Source organism: Balaenoptera musculus, chromosome 1, assembly GCF_009873245.2.
Source record: "Balaenoptera musculus isolate JJ_BM4_2016_0621 chromosome 1, mBalMus1.pri.v3, whole genome shotgun sequence".
Classification (NCBI taxonomy): Eukaryota; Metazoa; Chordata; class Mammalia; order Artiodactyla; family Balaenopteridae; genus Balaenoptera; species Balaenoptera musculus.
The window spans coordinates 166,446,456-166,467,835 of NC_045785.1; the positions used below are offsets into that span (position 1 = coordinate 166,446,456).

Below are 21,380 nucleotides of genomic sequence, written 5' to 3' on the forward strand. Positions count from 1 at the left end.
TTTAAAATGTTTAAAAATAAAGTAGTTTTATTAATATAAAGGATACCTTTAACAAAAAAAACGCCTGTTCCCTTTGATAATTTTTCTTACCCTGAATTCTACTCTGATGAAACAGTGGGTTTGGCTTTCTAATTAATCAGAGAATTTCTCTTTAAATGGATGAGTTTAAACAATTTACATTTGTTATAACTGATATGTTTACTATTAACTCTGTCATCTTATTTTATGTTGTTATATTTTAATCACAGTGCCCTGCTTTTCAATACTGAAAAAAAAGACCATTGCCTCTTCGCTCTGCTGTTCTCACCGCAGGTCGGCTCCCACATGCACACAAAAATACAGGTAGACACAAGAAGTGTGCTCCTTAAATATATGGTGAAAGCCAAAATGAATAAACAGGAAATTTTTGTTTTTGCTTGTTTGTTTTTACTTTTGGCAGTGCAATAAAAGTCGTAATTAGGTTGTTGGGTTTTTTTTTTCTGTGCTTCAAAAAAACAAACAAAAATAATTAATATGGTACATCCGACGAGGAAGAGAGAAAATCTCCCAGGACTAATCAGTAGCCGAATGAAAGGGTCACAGACCCTTTCAGGAATCTGATAAATGCTTAAAAAAAATAAAAAATAAAAAATAAACGCTAGTAAAACACTTCTGCATAAAGTTTTCTTAGGGGGAACAGAGGTAGGGGCGTCGTGGACCACCTGAAGCCAGTCCACGGACTCGTAGGGTTTCGAGGTTAAGTAGCCGCCTGCCGCCACGGGGCGGTATCACTAACCCGACAAACATCTTAAGAGTAAACTGTGCGCACAAAGTGTATTGGAAGACACCTGAAGCCAGAATGATTACTTAATACACCTTTCGGTTTGACTTCAGGGGACTGGCGCCTATGGAAAGCTTGAAAAGCTTGGAGAAAACACGGACAAGCGGAGCTTTCCGGCAGGTCTGGAGTCAGACCGGGCGGTGGCAAAGTAGCTGTTCTGCGCCTGCGCCGAACTTCCCGCATGCTCAGTAGCTGAGGTGGGTTTAGTCTGCATCCACTGATGACCTATCCCCGGAGGGTAAGTGCTGTACTGGACACTGCGGGGGACCTGTTGCTTGATCACGCTTTTTTGGTTACCCCTGAAGTCTCTTTCGTCTGACTTGGTGCCAGTCTTGTCACTGTAAGTAATTTTCTCTCCTGCGGGGCAGCGCAAGGGCCTTAGGCAGATCTGAGTTGTTTATTGTTCCCCTAACTCCACCCCTCTGCACAGATATGAAGAGATTCGAAGGATTTATGTTAAAAAAAAAAAATTACGCGAATCAGAGTACTTCTCCAGATATTCCGATTTCGGACCTAGATTCTTGAGTGTCAGCATTTTGATTGTTTACCTGTACTGTTATTTTCGTGCCCCGGGGTCTTTTTATGGCCATATGTCGTTGAAATAACAAGGCAGACTTAGACGGTGGGTTCTTTAGTGCATCCAAATTCAGAGACTGTCTTACGCCTAAAATTAAATTTCGTTAAAATAGCAGACATTCTTCCTACTGCCTTTTCTGGTTGTAGACTTGCTTTATTTATTTAGATTCCCTGAAAATGTAATTGCTAGTTTAAAAGATGTGTACATTTTACTGTTAATAAGATTTTCAAAAAAGCGGTTTCACCACTTTACATCCTCGCTAATAATGCTCAGGAGGATCTTCCCTCACACTCCAGCCAACACTGGGCAAACTTTCTTATCTATGCCAGTCTTACATATGAACAATCATTTCTCATCGTTTTAGATTGCATTTTTTTCATAATTAGTGAAATTGAGCATTTCACGATTTAATGGCCTTTGCTTTTATTTTTCTAAGTATTGCCTATTGGCGTCATTTGCACATTTTTCTGTTGGATCATTCATCTTTTACATATTGATATATGTAAGCCCCTTATGTAACAAAAATTAGCACATTTGTCTGATATGTGATACAAATTTTTGTTATCATTTTGTCACTCATCTGTTTGCTTTGTTTATGGTATTTTGGCTATATAGACATTTTAATTTTTATTCCTTCAGATTTATCAGTATATAATGGATTCTTGGTTTTAGTCATGTTTAAAAGTGCTTTTCCAAATTTATAAAACATTTCACTCATGTTTTATCCCCATACTTTTATAGTTTCATTCTTTACTTTTAAAATCATGCATTGATCTGGAATATACATTGATATAAAGAAGGCAAAAAGATTCCAACACTTTTTTGCACAATTAACTTTCCTCCATGATTTGAATTATCACCTTTAGTGTATTTAGATCTATCTCTGTAATTTATTTGATTGCATTGATTTGTCTCTCAAATTCTGCCCAGGACTAAACTTTTAATTACTATAGTTTTATATCATATTTTGATATATGCTCATTACTCTTTTTGTCAGAATTTGCTCTGTTATAGTCAAGTTCCAAAAGATAAATTATCTTAGTATTTTGATTGGGAACTCACCATTTATTTATTTATTTATTTTTCTTTCTTTTTTTTATGGTTCTGGCAGCTTTATTGAGGTATAATTATCATACAATCAATGTAAATATTTAAAGTGTATAATTTGATATAATTTGTTTATCCACTCACCTGTTGAGGGACGTTTGGGTTGTTTTCAGATTTTGTCTGTCACAAATAAATCTGCTATAAACATTCATGAAGAAGTCTTGGGACTTCCCTGGCGGTCCAGTGGTCAAGAATCTGCGCCTCCAATGCAGAGGGCGCGGGCTCTATCCCTGGCCGGGGAACCAAGATCCCATGTGCCGTGCTGTGTGGCCAAAAAACAAACAAACAAAATTCATGAGGAAGTCTTTGTGAGGACTTACACTTTTTTTTCTCTTGGCAAATAGCTAGGAGTGGAATGCTGGGTCAGCCAAACTGTTTCCCAAAGTAATTGCACCCTCTTACATTCCCACCTGCAATGTGTGTTACTCTAACCAGTGTCCTGTGAATGATGAGGTCTCCCACTGGCTAGTGGGCGCATGAGCTCCCAAGCCATGTGAGCTCTGAAGATCACATCTACTGTTCCTTTCGGGAGGTGCATGCCCCGGCTTCAGGTAGTTTCCTCACCTGCTTGCACTGATTAGCAGATCTCCAGAGGTCTCTCTGGTACTCTGCCCTGCACACTCCTATCATCTTGGCCTCCGCAGACACCCAGCTCTATCTCCTCAACTCGGATACTACTGCACTCCCCCTGGGTTCCCATTTCATCATTTATTTTAAGAACCTAATCCTCATATGCTCACCACCTTTATATTGAATTCAAGATACCTCTCCCAGGCTATGAGAAGAAATGGATCATTTGATTCCTATTGTTTTTGTCCTTCTGAACTAGCCATGTTGACAGCTATAAAGATTCCTTAAATGATAGGATATTAGGTTGATTGCCTTAAATGTTGTACAACCTTTTTTCATACTCCAAGCCTCAAGCCCAGAACGTTATGAAAAAGAACCTGTGCTGTGATTCTGGGTCATATTGGTAATATTATATCCTCAGAGTCAAAATAATGTGGCAGAAGCTATAGGAATTTTTTTTGCCCTTAATGCTGCCCTAATGTCCCTGCAGGATAGCCAGCAATGAGAATAATCATTGTAATAATGGTTAGCCAGCATTATTGAGTGCTTACCTTGTGCCAGAGACTGATTTAATAATTACCATGACTCTATGTTATAATACTATTGCTAGCTCCATTTTACCAATCGAGGCACAGAGAATTTAAGTGGCTTTCCCAAGGTCACACAACTAATGTGTGCCAGAGCTAGGAATTGAACACAGGAAGTAGGCTTCAGTGCCTGTGCCTTTAACCCCTGTTTTTGAATAAGCTTTCAGAGAGACATGCTTACAAAAGTTAGTGGTTTACAACCCAGAAGGTGTAAAACTGGTAGAGAAGGAAGTACAGTGGATGTAATCTGAACTGCTATAAAGAAGTTAAGGACTTGCAGCTTCATTTTATTGACATATTTGATAAGTATCCTTTCTACATCCTCCTCTTCCACAACACTTTTGAAAAGATGCATTCAACAAATTTTTTAAACTGTATTTAAGTTAATGGCTAAAGAGAAGAAGACAGTCAGGAGCAGAGTCCTGCAATCTGTCACCAATGACCCTTTTCCAGGTTGAAAGTGAATCATGAATAAAATTATGGGGTAACATTGTTCACCTAGTTATGAGTACACCTAACAGTGGCTCAGGATGGGGGATGAGGGCAGTTGGACCATGATTCAGTCCCAGCTAAGGCTCAGCCCACCCCACTGGGAATTTGGAAGCTAGGAAGGCCCATCAGAATTGGGGTGGCAGCCCAGCTGGAGTGAGGAATGGCCTTTACACCCCCCTGTTGACCAGTTTCAGGTGAAATGACTGTTCTCAGCAGATGAATTCCTAAAGAAAGGTGGCAGCCAAAGACCATCTGTTGGCAGCCCTCTCAGCAGCTGGGGAAGTAAGTCCTTCAACCCCAGAGGGAATCTGGGTGATGTATCCCAGCATCAAAGCAGTCAATAAAATTGCAGGATTTGAATTTGTATTTTCAAAAAGGAAAATACTTGATCCTAAAGACTGTTTTTTTCACATTTTTTATTGGGCCAGGGGCTGCTTGACACTCATTACTTTTCCAAATGCTTGGTCTTCAGTCCAGGGGTTATGCTGCTTCTTCTCTTGATTTTGCTACTGATGAGGATGGTAGTCAATAACCAGCAGATTAAATTTTATTTAATCTCTAAAGGAATATTCATTGAGTTTCAGAAACGAAATGTAATCACATGCAGTCCCTCCCCTTTTTAATTACTTCCCACATACACACACGTCCCTTATGCTCTTCATACCTCTGTCAGCACTTACCAGTTTTATGTTATAGACATTAGGTTACAGTATTTTACCCGCAGCCCACCAAAATATTAGCTCCTTAAGGGCAGCTATTATACCTTATTTTTTAGCCCCTGAAGCACCGTCCACAGCCTTTGCACATTACACTCGTCATACATAAAACTTTTTCACGTGTCCATAGTCCTGGGCCAGTTACCCCCATGCCTCAAAATGTCGCATCTGCAGAGAGAAAGAATACTAAAGAATTTATTGGGAGAGCTAATGCTGAAATGGAGTCTTTTTCCAAGTCTCTCTTAGTAAATGTTTATCAGAGAATCTACACAGGTAATTGAAGCAGTCCCAAGTAAACACTCAATACCAATGTGTTGAATTGAATTCAAGTAAATGAAACCAGCAGTTGGCATTGAAAGTAACATAACATTTCTCTCGATTTTCCTTTAGGGCACATCATGGCTTCCAGTCACACTGTGTTGATGCGGTTGGTGGCTTCAGCATATTCTATTGCTCAAAAGGCAGGAACGATAGTCAGGCATGTTATTGCTGAAGGAGACCTGGGTATCGTGGAGAAGGTACTGAAAGTCTCGTCTCATTTCATACCAACTCTGTTTTTGTCCCTTGAGGTTTAGCTAACAGGATATAATAATCTGGACAGACTTTAATAGTTGAAATAGTCAATGGCTCCCTTATGGAGACTGCAAGACCCTTAGTTCAAATGCGCTCCATTCCTGCTCTGCAGAGGACTCCAGACTTCCTACCTCCAAAACCTTTATTTATATGACTGGACCTTCTAACTGCTGTCTAGCTCCAGAGCGCTGGAACCAAGCTTCATATCCTGAAGTAATCTACTTCATGCAGAGCCGTGCAGTCCTTGGTGAACTTGACATGTTTGGTAACATCTGGCATTTAAATAAGTATCCCCTATATTCAAAGCTTTAAAATGTTTCTTCTGCATGGAAAAGAAACCTAAAGCAAAGGTTTTCTTTCCAGTATGGTCATTAAAAACTTAGGTAAATTAACAGAAAGATAGTTTATAGTGGTAGTTGATTCTTAAGAGAAGTCCCACCATGCATGTGTTCTAGTTTAAAATATCATTTCTTCCACAAGATTTGATGATTATTTCACATTACAAATTTTAAGTGTAAGTTTCCACATATTGACTTTTTGTCATAATCTTTAAGGAAGATTGTATTGTAATTTTGCCCAAGTGGGAAAATTTTAGGATATGATAAACATTTTAATGATTTGAAATAGAGATGTAGTTAAGACGCTCCTTTATGATTAGTCAAGCATCTATTTAAGGCTATTTGTATTAAAAAAAAGGACCTTATATATAAGTAAAAAACAACTTAGAAATAAGTTCCTGTGAACTAATTATAGGATATTCAACATAACTACTTTTAAAAATTAAGAATAAAAATCACAAGAACTAGTGAAATAAATCTCATTTCCTTTTTTGATAGATTTATGGGCTTAATAGTATAGGAAATAGATATAAGGTATCTTGATTTTGAAATCAAAATTGATTTGAATCAACTTTAAAAAAAAATTTGTTACAGTCCCTCATTTTCCATTTTCAAAAAACATTCAAGCTATTTATAATATATAGATGATATTTCTCATCCCCCATCCTGAGCCACTGTTAGGTGTACTCATAACTAGGTGAACAATGTTACCCCATAATTTTATTCATGATTCACTTTCAAGCTGGAAAAGGGTCATTGGTGACAGATTGTACGACTCTGCTCCTGACTGTCTTTTTCTCTTTAATCATTAAGTTACGTACAGTTTAAAAAATTTGTTGAATGCATCTTTTCAAAAGTGTTGTGGAAGAGGAGGATGTAGAAAGGATACTTATCAAATATGTCAATAAAATGAAGCTGGAAGGGCTAGTTGTTGTATTGGATTACAGAATAAGTATTCAAAATAGTTGCAAACTCTGAGAAAGGTGGGCCAAATTCAACAAGATATTACAATAGGAATAAAGTCCTATATTAATGTTCAAGTAATAAGGGGGGAGTCTGATTCAAATTTGTGTGAAAAAGAGGTTTTAGTTGATCACATACATGCTCAATGACAAGCCAACAATGTAAAACAGCTACTTTCAGAAGGCTACTAATCTTACTATCTTTTCTTTTTTATTGTTTTCTCTGTTATGAAACACAGGAAGTGGAGAAAAATAGCAAAAAGTACAAAATCATCTATTAGGCCACCACCGCCAATATTTTGGATCGTATCTTTGCATATTTTTCTCTTAGCATTATTTATTTTGTTTAAATTGATTTTCTCTTGTGATTATATTAGATGGACCACTTTGTAGCTGATAGCTAAAGATTAATAGAAATACAGTGTTCAAGTTAGAAAGAAAGATAATAACCTCACTGTCTCTCTACTGGTCAGACACTTCTAGTACTTTATATCCACTTGTTGACACCTCATTTTAAAAGAGACAGGGCAAAAACAGATTTGTCACACAAAGTATCTAGAATGGTGAGATCTGGCACTATGTCGGTAGAAAGAGCAGGAAATATCTTATCCTAGAGAAGAGTTGGGAGAGCTTTCCTCATAGAGTTGAATGGCTATCAATGTGTCTTTTTTTCTCTGGAGCAGTGGTCTCTAAACTTGATTGATAGGTAAGTAATCTTCAATTTCAACAATTCTTTTAAGTAGTTTCATTCCACAGATATTTACAGAGCACCTACTGTGTGCCAGGCACAGTTCTTTAGAAAATAAAACAAAGATCTCTGCCTTTGTGGCACTACATTCTAGCAAAATTGTTCTTTACATCGAGACAAGCAGCAGACTTCACTGTGGCAGAAAAGAGTTTGATTTTCGTAGTCATTCCTTATCTCATTACGAAGTATTGCGAAAGATCTGCTATTTAAGATAAAATAATGTGTAAATCCACCTAAACAGGCATGTATAAATTGCAACATGTCCTAATTCTCTGAAAGCAAGCTAACCAAGGAAGTGGTCACTGTCTTTCACAAGTGTGACTAATGAGTTATGGATTGAGTTGAGTGCCATAGGTGAGTTATGTAGTAAATATTACTGCCATTCACTTTTATTTTTTTTATAGTTTAGAAATAAAAATTTTGAAATAAGAAATAACAAATCGTTCTGAGGACCTCTTGAATTATTAAAATTAGGATTAATGAGTGGAGTTTATAGAAGGATCCATATAAGAAATACCTTTTAAATAACTAAAGAGTTATTTATTATTATTAACTGCCTTGAAAATTGTGAATTTCCTGTCTGTCAACCTGCTTAAGCAAAAGATTAATGTAGAGATCTTATAAAAGGAATTTGTGAACTGGGGGAGAAAATGTTCTAAGTAATTTAAAAGCTCCTTTCCAAACTTTAGCCACTATAAATCCCATGAGAAAAACCAAGCCAAGAAATTGACTCATATGATGGTAAGCTCGATCAATCTTAAAACAGACAGTGTAATTTAAATGGATATAGATAATCACGCATGAGGCATCAAAGAACAACTTATTTCATACTTAGTTCTGCTAAAATGTGCATTCTTTGTTGCAGACCTGTGCAACAGACCTGCAGACCAAGGCGGACCGATTAGTTCAAATGAGCATATGCTCTTCTTTGGCACGGAAATTCCCCAAACTAACAATTATAGGGGAAGAGGTAAGACTATTGTATATTTTTTTTAATCCCTGTTTACTGTATGGATTTGTAATTGCCCCTTTAGTGATTTATGCACTACTTTTATGATTTCAAGCATTATATTTTTGTGTTTTAACACAAAAATAACTATCATGTTTCTTGGACTTTCAGAAAATATCTGCTTTTAATATTTTGGTTTATTTCTAGGCCAGATGTGTCAGTTCTTGACCATAGATGATATGGTTATTGTTGTGACGTTCCACATACAAAGTATAAGATGGGTAGAGTTCTAGAACTTTGGAATAAAATGGGTTTTATTGTTCCTGGTTTCCTGGTTTTTTTTTTGTTTTTAATTAAGGCTTATTTGCATACTTATTCAAAGACTAACGCTGTGAAGGTGAAGGAATTGACATCTCATGTATTTGAGAGTTCGACATGGCTGATGGCAGAGTCACTTGTGTAAATAAGTGTATACTACTTAAAAATTCTTTTCTTTTTAATCCTTGTTCAGGATAATGAAGTTGGGATCCTTTGTAATCAACTTTGATGAGCCATATGTGCTTGTTTTCGCAATTTTATTCAGTGTGCTTTAAAAGCTCTAAATAGAAATGGTAAACAGGAGGGACGAGTGAAAACTATGATACTGCATTTCTTCTTGTTGCTGAGACAAACGGTATTCTGTAAACAGGAAACAGCTTCGGTCATCATCAGTGTTCTCTGCCTTAGGATCTGCCTCCTGAAGACGTGGATCAAGAGCTGATTGAAGATGGTCAGTGGGAGGAGATACTGAAGCAACCATGCCCATCACAGTACAGTGCTATCAAAGAGGAAGACGTATGATCCATGTTATTACTTAACTCTCTATTTATCTTCAGTTTTTGTCGTAGTAAAGGAAATAAAATTTGCCATCATGATGAAAACTTGGTAGTTATAAAACAAGGGAAACCAGGAACTTGAAATCTTTCAGAGCCAACATATAAGTGCCTGGCAACCATATGGGATGTCTGACCTATTAACTTTGAGTTCATTTTCTCATCCTATTGATTTCCTCTTCACTCTAAAACTGTTATTAAAAATACTTTTGGGGGAACTCCCTGGCAGTCCAGTGGTTAGGACTCGGCGCTTTCACTGCTGGGACGTAGGTTCAGTCCCTGGTCAGGGAACTAAGATCCCGCAAGCCGCGTGGCACGGCCAAAAAACAAAATACTTTTAGGGAGAAAATCTAATTTGTTATTTAGTAAATTTGGTAGTAAAACATTTCATTGGTAATTGGAGCTGGAAGGAGATGAAATGGATTGCTACCTTATATTTTTGGAAGGCCATAAAAATTACCCCCCTTGCTTTTTATAGTTGCTTAAATTAAATCTATGACTTCAGATAACTATCAAACTTCTTTAATTTTTGAGTTTTAATTTATTTAACACTCATTCGTTGAGCACTGACTATGAGTAGGGCACTTTGTTCTGTGATATGGAGTATAGAAAAGAAAGATGTGGTGCCTCCCGTCAGAAATATGCCCTCACAAATTTACATCAAGCATCTAGTGGTTAATGGCTTCGTATCCTGAATCATATTAAAAGTCCTAAGAAGAGGGGATTTCTTTTTTATGCTACTGCCAGTTTTATAAACCATTCATTTTTCTTGGCCGTATACACGTGTGTCCTTACGATAATCAGACTGTCATCATTTATCTTAAATCAACATTTATATATAAAAATGAGTAGCATCCACACAGAACATTTTTGGTGCCACTTTCAAGTTTTCCTTATATCACCATCTAGAGCCCAGGATGTTCATGGCCACATGTTTAGTGTTCAGGTAACAATAAACTTTTACCAGTTAACCATTTTATATTAAAAAAATTTTTTATTGAAGTATAGTTGATTTACAATGTTGTGTTAATATTTTATTACAAAATATTTTTTTACTATTATTTTTTAATTATTACAAAACTGATGACCTTGGCTTAAGCCACCCATAATATAGTTTCAAAAATTAAAAAAAAAGGTAGTTTTAGTTTATCTATTTAAATCAATTTTTTAAATTTTAGATGCTCAATTTGGACATTTCCTCTTTTTTAGCTTGTGGTCTGGGTTGATCCTCTGGATGGTACCAAGGAATATACTGAAGGTTGGTATCTCTTTTATATTTGTATTTGACAGCAGTAGGGCTAATATATGATGTTTAGTTGTAAACATTTAATCTCCTTCAAATACCACCCCCCCCATACTCCACCAGTCCCACAATCCTAATGTCCCCTAGATGAAAATAACTAACATTAAACCGATGTAACCAAAGGGACTATACTGAACCCCCAACTTTATTGGGTAGAAAAATGATGAAAAGTGTCACTGTATCGCCTTGCTCTGCCACCATCCCATGCCCATCCCTCACTCGCTTCCTCTGAGAACTGCTGTCTCACTTCACAGCCTCACCTCTAAAGACGGGTTTTGAAACACAGTGCAATATTTCTCCTTCCTGAAATTATCTAAGATGAGCAAAATTAGAAAGCAGCAAATTAAAATAAAGTTGGCAACATCAAAGTGAGAAGTGCCAGGCTCAGAGCCAGAGTGGTAGGTTTTAGGAGCGTAGCATAAGCTTAGATTCTTATTTTTGAGAGGAAGATCAACGTAGGTTTTCTTATATTGGTTCTCAGCTGAAAAAAGAAAACTGTCTCGTAATTCCTAGAAAAAACTCTCTCTGTCCTTGGATGAGACATATCTACGATGAATGAATCCCGTAGTACGTGTGAAAACGTCTCTGTAATCCATTGAGAAATAGGGGAGCTCTAGGCAGCTTTAGTGAGTGTAAGAACACCTAAACAGCTTGTTCAGCTCTCAACTCCAACCTCCAGAGGTTTTGATTCACTAGCTCTGCAAAGGAGCCTTGAGAATCTGTACTGAAAAAATTGAGCCAGTTAATTCTAATGCTGCTTGTTAGTCCATCGGCCCCACTGTGAGAAATCTTAATTTAGAGGCTTGAAATGCAAATCTAGAGAGTAATCCTGGAATCGAGAGTGATCTAGCAGGCAGAGGTGAGTCAGATGGTGGTAGAGGGGGGCACAGAGGAATCTAATGATGATGGCTGAGGAGTTATGGCTGATTTACTTGATTGGTTTACAGATTATTACTAATGAGACCATGTGTATCAATTCAATTAAGTGGCCGTAGTCCCTACTTCTGTCCCTGGCCAACTCGCATAATTTGTGTATTTTGCCAGAAGTAGGTTTAATCATGGATGAATCATTGCAAATTCCTTACCTTTATTGCAAAAATAACTTGGAGCCATTGATGTGCTGATGATGAGTCATAACCTGAGAAAGTTATGTAATTGATATGAATTTCTTCTTTTTAGGTCTTCTTGACAATGTAACAGTTCTTATTGGAATTGCTTATGAAGGAAAAGCCATAGCAGGAGTTATTAACCAGCCATATTACAACTACCAGGTATTACTATAAATGATACCAAAATATTTTATTAGATAAATAATTATGGTATTATATGATTCTTAATGTTATCTGATCCAATGATTTCTAGCTTGGTTGCACATGCAATCATCTGGGGGAGCTTTTCAAAGTAAGGATTCCCAGGTCATACCCCAGATGTATTGAATCAGGTCCTCTGGGGGGTGTTGATACCAGGAATGTGTATGTATGTATGTGACTGTACACAGACACACTGTATGATTTGCACAGATTTTTTTTTTTTTATCAATTTCCCCCCTCCTTTCCTTTTAATTAATTAATTTATTTATTTTTGGGTGTGTTGGGTCTTCGTTTCTGTGCGAGGGCTTTCTCCAGTTCCAGCGAGCGGGGTCCACTCTTCATCGCGGTGCGCGGGCCTCTCACCGTCGCGGCCTCTCTCGTTGCAGAGCACAGGCTCCAGACGCGCAGGCTCAGTAGTCGTGGCTCACGGGCCCAGTTGCTCCGCGGCATGTGGGATCTTCCCAGACCAGGGCTCTAACCCGTGTCCCCTGCATTGGCAGGCAGACTCTCAACCACTGCACCACCAGGGAAGCCCTGCACAGATTTTTAATGTATGCCTTATGATTCAAATCATAAGCAAAAGTTTGGGAATTACTGATATGGCTCTTGGTTAGCTTGGTCATTGAGACACCTGATTTACAGGTGGTGCTTGAAGCACGTTGAAGAAATGAACCATTTCAACCAAGAAAAGAGGCTAGCCATGTTGTTTTGCAGGTAATACTACATAGTGCCTAAATTATAGTCAGCATTAACTAAATATGTTCTTGTACTCTTTTCTCTCATTTTGTCTCTCTAATCTGCTTTGACTTTCTCCTATACTCCCAAGAAATTGTCTTCCTTAGAAGTAAGAGGCTAATGTAATTCCAAATCAGGAATATACTGTTAGATCACGTTAAATGTTAAAGGAAATTGTTGCAATAAGATACTTAAGGTATTTACATTAGTGTGACCTTGATAGAACTTTGGAGAAACAAAGTAACCAGAGTGGGGACTATTACTTCTGAATTTCCAATTTGAGTGAAGAGCAGGATTAATCTCTATTTCTAAGATAAATTTTTTTTTAGTATCATTTATGTGATTATAACTTTTTATTTATAATCATGTGCATCTTATGATTATTCAGCAAAAATATTTTTGCATTCATTACTGGGAAAGTCTCATATTGAGCTGCTTAAGAGTCCATTAATTCTTTAAATATGACTAATGTTTTTACAGTATTATACGCAGACACAAGTTTGCAGTCATCATGTAAACTTTAAAGCAAGCTAGAACTGATACTTGAAATAGGGGCATTTAATTCATAGATAATATTGCAGTGCATGGCACCTTTTATCAAAAAAAGATCTAAGCGCTTAGGAGTTGTTAACAATTTCCATCACTTCTTTCTAAGATCAGAAAAATTGTATTCATTTTCCACAGAACAATGAAAATCAAAAGTTAAGGGAACCCAGGAATGAAGCAAAGGTGAGGAAAATAGCTAGGCTTTTGGCTGCACTAGTGGGTAGAAAAGAGGTGGGCAACCTGTGGTACCCCAGGAGTCACTGCCCATCCCAGGTACCAGCTCATTTTCTCCTGCTCTGCTTCTCTCCTTTGCTACCTGTCCCTTCCCCACATTCCCTTCTGTACACTTTCTTTCTCTTCTCTCTTCCTTCTCTCTTGCTTATGCCTTAAAACTTGTTGCAACAAGGAGAAAAGTTGCTTAGCTTTGTTGGTAGTTTTCAAGGCTGCATGTCCAATTTAAAGTCATGATCATCATAGCTAACATTTATCAAGAGCTTACTGTGTACTGACAGACTCGAGGGATTCACATGCATTATCTCATTCTGATACTCACCAAAATCCTTTAAGGAAGCCTTTATCCTTGTTTTAAAGAAGAGGAAACTGAGACAAGTAACCTGCCCTCGTTGGTCAATGGCAGATCTGGGATCTACACTGCAGTCCAAGCTCTTAGCCACTGCTCTCTATTGCTCTCTTGAGCCAGATAAAAGACTTTTTACACTTCAGACTTTATTACTGCTTCTCACAGATACTGAAGCTGGGAAGCACCCAAAGGAAAGAGCATGGAATAGTGCAGAGAAACCCAGTCTGTCTGTATATCGGAGGTAGCTCCTAAACCATTAGGAATCTTACTGAACTCATCAGTAAGGTGAAAATGTTAGCCTTTTTCACCCCCAGACAGTTGGTGTGGGAACTCTGAAGGAGGGAGTCAGCAAGAGAGGCTGAGAGATCAGGAGCACAGAGGAAGGCTAGCTGACTGCCTCAGGGGATTGCATTTACCTCATCTGGGCGCCAGATTCCACGGTCCCATCCTCTTTGCTGACATATTCATTCACAGAGGTCACCTGAGTTTTTAGGGACCAGAATGCTCATGTCCTCTATTTAGTATGCTTTCCTTTCATTTTCAGAATAACTGGAGAGCTGAATTAATAAATAGGTTTCTTGAGCACATGAAATTAGTCTCAGCAATTGAGCTGAAGCATAACGAGCACACAGAGCCTCTCTGTACTTTTCCGATTCCAGCCTCTCCTATAGTGTGAACTCAAGAGGGAAGAGGGGAAGCACTCGAACATACATTGAGCCCCCAGTGCTTGTTTTTTGGTTCCTGTGTTGCCCCATTTGCTGGGAGTGCTGTCCGCACAAAGCCTTCAGCTCTCAGCCTCTTCGGGGATTGCCTCACCTGTGAAGAACACGCCCCTTCCCAAGGCAGTCCATTTCTAGTGACTGATGATTGGAGGGGTGTAAAGGCCTGGCATCTCATCCCAGTTTGGGATGTGTTCTCCCCAGTTTGGTACAACTCTGAAGAGCCATTCTGGCTCCAGAGCTCCCCATGGGGTTGGCTGAAGCTGTGGTCGTGTCTGCATCACAGCTCGGTTTCTCCCCCTGCCCACTCCCCTCCCTTCCACAGGTGTTGATCCCAAGGGCAGTCCTTAATAAACACCCTACCTATCTCAGAGTCTGCTTCCCAGGGAATCCAACCCTGCAGCCCAAGCATATTTCACTATAACAGCACCCAGAGTACTGCTGTAGGTAAATAAGATGATGTGTGTGAAAGCATTTTGAGAAGTAAACCGAGGTAGTCTACTAGTTTAGTGACGACAAACATTGGCTTTTTAAAAAATTTTTATTTATTTATTTTTGGCCACGTCCTGTGGCATATGGGATCTCAGTTCCCCGACCAGGGATCGAACCCACGCCCCCTGCAGTAAAAGTACAGAGTCTCAACCACTGGACCACCAGGGAGGTCCCGAAAAATACTGGCTTTGAACACAGATGAGCCTGAGTTTGATTATGATCTTCCTAGAGTCCTTGGTCAGGTTACTGAATGATTCCAAAACTCATTTTTCTCATCTTTAAAATAAGGATGATAATACTATTCCATGGGATTGTTCTGGGGATTAAATGAGATAATATATGTAAAGCACTTAGTGTGGTGCGTGGTACATGTTTAGTATTAAGTAAAAATATATGTCTGTATGTCTACTCTATTGATATAGTGGTATTTTGATGACTTTGTGTTAATCTTTTATGCATCAGGTTTACTTTCCATGAAATACCGGTTATGTTTTTCTATATGAAGTGTATAGTTATAACAGTGTGGCTGAAAGTTCTTTGAGTGCTGCAAAGGAAAATACAGATTCTGGGATTGCGTTGTCATTGTCATTTTACCACCACAATTGTCAGTAAAATCTTTTAACCCTGACCCCGTTATACATGGCCACTCTTCAGTATCGGCATATTTACTCGCTTTGTCTCTATAGCAGCATTATTATATTATCACCATTACCTATTCCCATAGTAATGTGATCCTTATTGTTCCTTGGACAATGAAAAGTAATCAATACACGGTGTTTCATTTCCTGGGGACTTACGTACCTTTTGCAAACAGCTATTTTCAAATACAATAATGAGATTGTTGGATAATTCTGAAAGGAACAGGAATCAGTATGTGATGTTGCCTTTCCTGAAGACTCCAGGGAATAACCAGAAGTTCCTTTCCGTACCTTTGGAACCCAATTATTATTATTTTTTTTGGCTGTGCTGTGTGGCTTGTGGGATCTCAGTTCCACGACCAGGGATAGAACTCAGGCCACAGCAGTGAAAGCCCAGAATCCTAACCACTAAGCCACCACGGGACTCCCTGAAACCCAATTATTAACCAAAACAACAATGAGAATAATCAGTTGATGTTCTCAGGAAAATTTCTTTGTCGATGATACTGCTTTTGTACTTTATAACATTATCATGTTTTTATTTTTAAAAAATCATGCTGCTAATATAACTTAATGTTCTGTTTATGGTGACCCTTTCTCTCCAGATGATGACAAGCTTTGCCATTGTTTCACCCATTTACTTAGGCAGGAGCAGATGCTGTGTTGGGGAGAACAATCTGGGGAGTTTTAGGTTTAGGTGCCTTTGGGTTTCAGCTGAAAGAAGTGCCTGCCGGGAAACACATTATCACAACTACCCGGTCCCATAACAGCCAGTTGGTTACGGACTGCGTTGCTGCTATGAACCCTGATGATGTGCTGCGAGTGGGAGGAGCAGGAAATAAGGTACCAAAATCCATCCATCGTCTACCCTGGAATGCAACTGAATCATTAAAAGAAATACTGAGCTGTTACAAAATGTGAAATAAGAGTTTGGGAGAAGAGATTAAAGATTGTAATTTGCCATTAAAGACACATTTCAGCAACATTTGAATTTTTTTTTTTTTTTTGGCCGTACCACGTGGCATGTGGGATCTTAGTTCCCCAACCAGGGATCAAACCTGTGCCCCCTGCAGTGGAAGCACAGAGTCCTAACCACTGGACCACCAGAGAATTCCCTGAATTTTTTTAAATGTTGTGGTTCAAGTCTTTTTTATCTAAGAGAATTCAGTGATAAGCCATTTGGATAAGACCCCGGCCCTCTTGCCAATCCTTATTTTCTCAAGAACCCTCTTGGATTACTTCCCAGACCTTTCTTTTACAGACTCCAGGATGGGCCTGCCTGCCCCTTTCTGGATACTTACCCCATTCATTCACCTAGGCTCCCATCCTCCTGAGAACATTGTGAATTGGAATACAATTTGATCTCCATCCCTGATCTCTTCTCATCTGATTGCCCCTTGGTTGTCATCATGATGACATCCATCAGGTATCTCAAATTCGGCATCCCCAGTTGGAACGCATCCTCTTTCTACCTGCCCCCAGATGTGTTCCTCTCCCTACTTCCTATCTGCTTACTGGCACCGCCATTTTTCTAACTGTTCTAGCCAGACATCTGAAAGCTATCCTAGCCTCCTTCCTGCCTCACATCCTATCAATCTGATCCTACCTATAGATCTTCTTAATTCTTCCCTAATGTCTCATCCATCTCAACCGCCAGTGCCCTAGGTGAAACCTGTCAGCATCCCTCAACCAGCCTTTACAGCAGCTTCCAAAGTGATCTCCCTCTAAAAGCATTTACTTATAAGAGGATGAAAAATGGAAGTTTAAAAATAGCAGTATTTTGAAAAAAAATGTAAAACATTTCAAAGTAAAAATATATTCCTGATAGTCACTGAAATATGATTTCTCTTTGCCCCTACTTTTGTAACTACGAAATGCCATTACCTCTTTTATTCCCAAGGAGGTACCATTCCCCGTAGGAGCAAAGTCCCCACCCTACACAGCTCCCACCTTTTCTCCTTGCAAAGACCTTGTTGGGCAGTTCTTAACTTTTCTGCATCAAGGACCTCTTTGAGAATCTGACGAAAGCCACAGTCCCTCTTCCCTCAAAAAATATACCTGGCATAGTTCTTGGCACATAGTAAGACTTGACACAGATTTCTTAAAGGAAAGAGCAAGCTTTTACTCAGAAGTCTGCAGCAAGGGTTAATGGTTTGAACGTGTCATTGAATACAGGAATCCTAAAAAGAATAGCTGGTTACCTTGTGTTCACTGAGGCTCTCCTCATTCTCCCAGGCTGGCCTCTTCATCTTGATATTTGAAGTCTGAATTTTACAGCACTAATTACTTTACAGTATAACCAAAAAATAAGTCAAGCAACTAATGAAAGGCTGATAGCAAGTTACTGCTGAGAGTCATGCGGTTTCTATCGGTGACCTCAGATATTTTTTTTTTGGCTACACCATGCGGCATGCGGGATCGTAGTTCCCTGACCAGTGATCAAACCCGCGTCCCCTGCGGTAGAAGCATGGAGTCTTAACCACTGGACCACCAGGGAAGTCCCTCAGTGACCTCAGTTTTGTATGAATATTACAGGCATTAGTAAGATGACTGTTTGATTTGATTTGATTTGATTTGATTTTTATTTATTTATTTTTTGGCACACTGCGCAGCTTGCGGGATCTCGGTTCCCCAACCAGGGATCAAACCCGCACCCCCTATAGTGGAAGCACGGAGTCTTAACCACTGGACAGCCAGGGAAGTCCAAGATGACTCTTTTAAAATTCATACTTTGGTAGCAGAAAGAGCAACAGATACGATGCCGAAACAAAGACTTATGAAACTGCTTGTTAGACTAGTCAGCATAGCATATCTGTTAGGACTTAGTACAACCTATACATTATTGTGCTGGTTGATATTTCTGTATCCTTTATATAATGATGGTCAAATTTTTACAAGATGAAAAAGCTTTATTTTTTCTACAACAAATATATATTGCTTTTACTGTAAGAAAAAAAAACAGCATAAAAAAGAAAACCTTATTTTAACTAACTTAGAATATAGAGACCATTCAGATATCCTCCTTGTAGCTTATTTGACTTCTTTTTTTCCCGTCAGATGACTACATTATTATGCATGTATTCTGTATATTTCTTCATAATACTCATTTACACCTGCTAAAGGCTTTAACCCAAGTCTGACAGAGGAATTGAAATACGCTGATAGAAACAAGCAGTTTCTCTTTATTTGTACCTCGGTTATTTCATGGTTGAGGAATAATTATTCTCTTGACCTTACAGATTATTCAGCTGATTGAAGGCAAAGCCTCTGCTTATGTATTTGCAAGTCCTGGATGTAAGAAGTGGGATACCTGTGCTCCAGAAGTCATTTTACATGCTGTGGGAGGTTAGTCCATTTTATTTGTGGAAATTACAGTTTTTATACAGTTTTTGTATTATGCTAGGACATGATATTTCAGTAATGTTACTTTACCTAGACTCTTAGGATATAAAAGATGGAAGGAAAGTTAGAGGTTATCCAATCTAAGCCTCGCATTTCATAGGTGAGAAAGTAGATTTTCAGTGAATTCATTTTCCTTTAGTTACAGTTTCTCTTTTGGACCTTGATCTGCACACAGTTCATTTAATTAAACCCTTATTAATTTACGGCTTTAATGCTTTTAGGGTTTTTTTTTTCTTGAAAAGTAAAATATTCATCATCATCATCATTAGTTTCTTTTGAGCCAATATTGTATTGGTAAATGTCTCAGTGCTAGCGCTTAAAGATCATAGAGTTGGAATTTTTTTAATCTGCCTGCAAAAATACTACAGATATATACATAGCAAGATGATTTTTCTAATTCAAATAGACATCAGATCACATCTACTCTTAAACACTTGATTTTTATTTTATCATTTTTCCTGGTACATTATTGTGTCGATATCTCGGCATATTACATGACAAGGAAGTTAAATTCATCACGATCCATTCTCATTAGAATGTTAAGTGAGACTGTAATATAACAGAGTTATGTTTTATGAACATACTTCACTTAAACTCTTACCAAATAAAGTGTTACTAATAAATGGTAGAATGAAGAAAACACTTTTGAAACCGGGAATCGTGGGTGATGGAGTATAACCAATGGGAAACGTAATCACTCCAGGAAAAGAGAAATTAGTTGATACTGAGAAGTATAAATTGAAAATACTAAGTGAAATTATTTTAATCAGGGAGAAAAAAATCATGATTGAGCCTTTAGCTAGTCAAGTTCCTCTGTAGTCTTAAATTGCAAGTGAATTAATACTTAACCTTTGTGGTCACGCATTATCTTCCTTACTTTATCCAGAATTCAATGGATATTATTATATAGGGAAGCAAGAAGCTCTTAGAAATAACTAGAAACATAATGATCCGATCGGCCATTGACATTGTATTGATGTTTTTTCCATAGGCAAGTTAACCGATATCCATGGAAATGCCCTTCAGTATAACAAGGAAGTGAAGCACATGAACTCAGCTGGCGTCCTGGCCACACTGAGGAATTATGACTACTATGCAAGTCGAGTTCCCGAATCTGTTAAAAATGTACTTGTTCCTTGAAGGGAAATCTCGTCGACTCAGCCAGGAGAAGGACTTGCTCCTCGAAATAATACACTTTAAAACTAATTGGATGGAATTTGAGCTCTACCTTTACTTCATTCATTGCTGATCAGCGATTTACATTTGGTTACTTAGGAGTAGAAAATTGAATTTTTAAACGTCTTGATTAATGAATCAACCAGACCAATTTTGACATCTGGAAAACTTGTAAAGTCAGTATATTTCACATTTCATTTTTCCTCCTTTTATTTGGAGCAACGAAAGAAAAGCTTAGTTCCAACTGGCCATCCTGGTGTATTGTTGAATCAGCATTCCTGTTTTGTAAGCCAGATTTCTTTACGGCACAGAACTACAAGTTATTACCTAAATCTCATTCTTGTCTTTCATAGTAATGTAAAAAGTTTTCCTACTCCCATTCTGAATACATTAAAATATCATTCTATATGTTGATGAAACAGATTTTGGAGAAACATTTCTTTATAATAAATTATTTAATTCTAGCTCTCTCTGTTATTCACCAGCTTTTTTTGTTTTTAAGTAGTTGGAAACTATGTATTCTCTACTGTGGGCATTACTTTATTCTTATGGCATCATTATGCAGTTTAACTGTGGAAAGTTAGGTAATTGCTCCTATTCCTTCCAAAGGAAGATTATAATGTATGCTGTCAAAATTATTCTGACATTCTGCCTAGGTTTTTATTTTTTAGGTCTCTGTCCTGTGCTTTTAAATAAATTTCTCTCATTGTATTAAGCAAGTGGTTTAAATTAAGCATTCCCAAACCCACTGCATGTCAGAATCACCTGGGAAGCTTTTCAGAAAATATGAATTCACAGGCTCCAGCCAAGCGGTTTTGTCTTAAAATTCTGTGTACTTTAAGACAGCTACTCCAGGGATTCGGTAGTCATTTAAGTGTAACACTCACTAGAGACGGTGTTGGAGTACTGTTTTCACAAGGCAGCTGCAGGAAGAGGTCTTTGTGGCTTTGACTCCATTGGCCCCTCTCCCTCTTGCAACTCTCTTCTCACTGTCCTGTTTTTCTTCTTCCCCCTAATAGCCACTCCTACTCAGTCTTCTTTCTTGGTTTCTCTTTGTCTCCCTTTCCTTGAATGTCAGTGTTCACCATGATTCTGTCCTAGGTTCTCTCTAGATGATCTAACCCACAAATACGGCTTCACTTAAGGGCCTTTTACCCAGAATTCCAAA

General features: G+C 38.1%; 1 protein-coding gene across 5 annotated transcripts; it reads left to right on the plus strand.

Moving 5' to 3' along the window:
* Window positions 1-1,007: 1,007 nt before the first annotated feature.
* On the plus strand, window positions 1,008-20,926 carry BPNT1 (3'(2'), 5'-bisphosphate nucleotidase 1). Of its 5 annotated transcripts, none has more exons than XM_036841366.1 (10): window positions 1,014-1,160; window positions 5,260-5,387; window positions 8,356-8,460; window positions 9,166-9,273; window positions 10,521-10,569; window positions 11,794-11,885; window positions 13,344-13,388; window positions 16,280-16,477; window positions 18,874-18,979; window positions 20,028-20,925. In XM_036841366.1, the coding sequence occupies exons 2-10, from the start codon at window positions 5,268-5,270 to the stop codon at window positions 20,174-20,176; spliced, it is 972 nt and encodes a 323-aa protein (XP_036697261.1). In that variant the 5' UTR covers window positions 1,014-1,160; window positions 5,260-5,267; the 3' UTR covers window positions 20,177-20,925. The 5 variants fall into 5 exon arrangements, with proteins under 5 accessions (XP_036697280.1, XP_036697261.1, XP_036697296.1 ...); XM_036841375.1 differs by having other exon boundaries at window positions 1,032-1,058; XM_036841385.1 differs by lacking the exon at window positions 13,344-13,388 and having other exon boundaries at window positions 1,008-1,160; window positions 20,028-20,675.
* The last annotated feature ends 454 nt before the right edge of the window (window positions 20,927-21,380 follow it).

What these genes read in the sequence shown, in the direction of transcription:
- BPNT1 (XM_036841366.1), top strand. Translation starts at nt 5,268, where the DNA reads ATGGCTTCCAGTCACACTGTGTTGATGCGGTTGGTGGCTTCAGCATAT. An exon ending in ACCTGGGTATCGTGGAGAAG is followed by an intron (nt 5,388 to 8,355) that starts GTACTGAAAGTC and finishes TCTTTGTTGCAG; the next exon opens with ACCTGTGCAACAGACCTGCA. An exon ending in TACCAAGGAATATACTGAAG is followed by an intron (nt 10,570 to 11,793) that starts GTTGGTATCTCT and finishes TCTTCTTTTTAG; the next exon opens with GTCTTCTTGACAATGTAACA.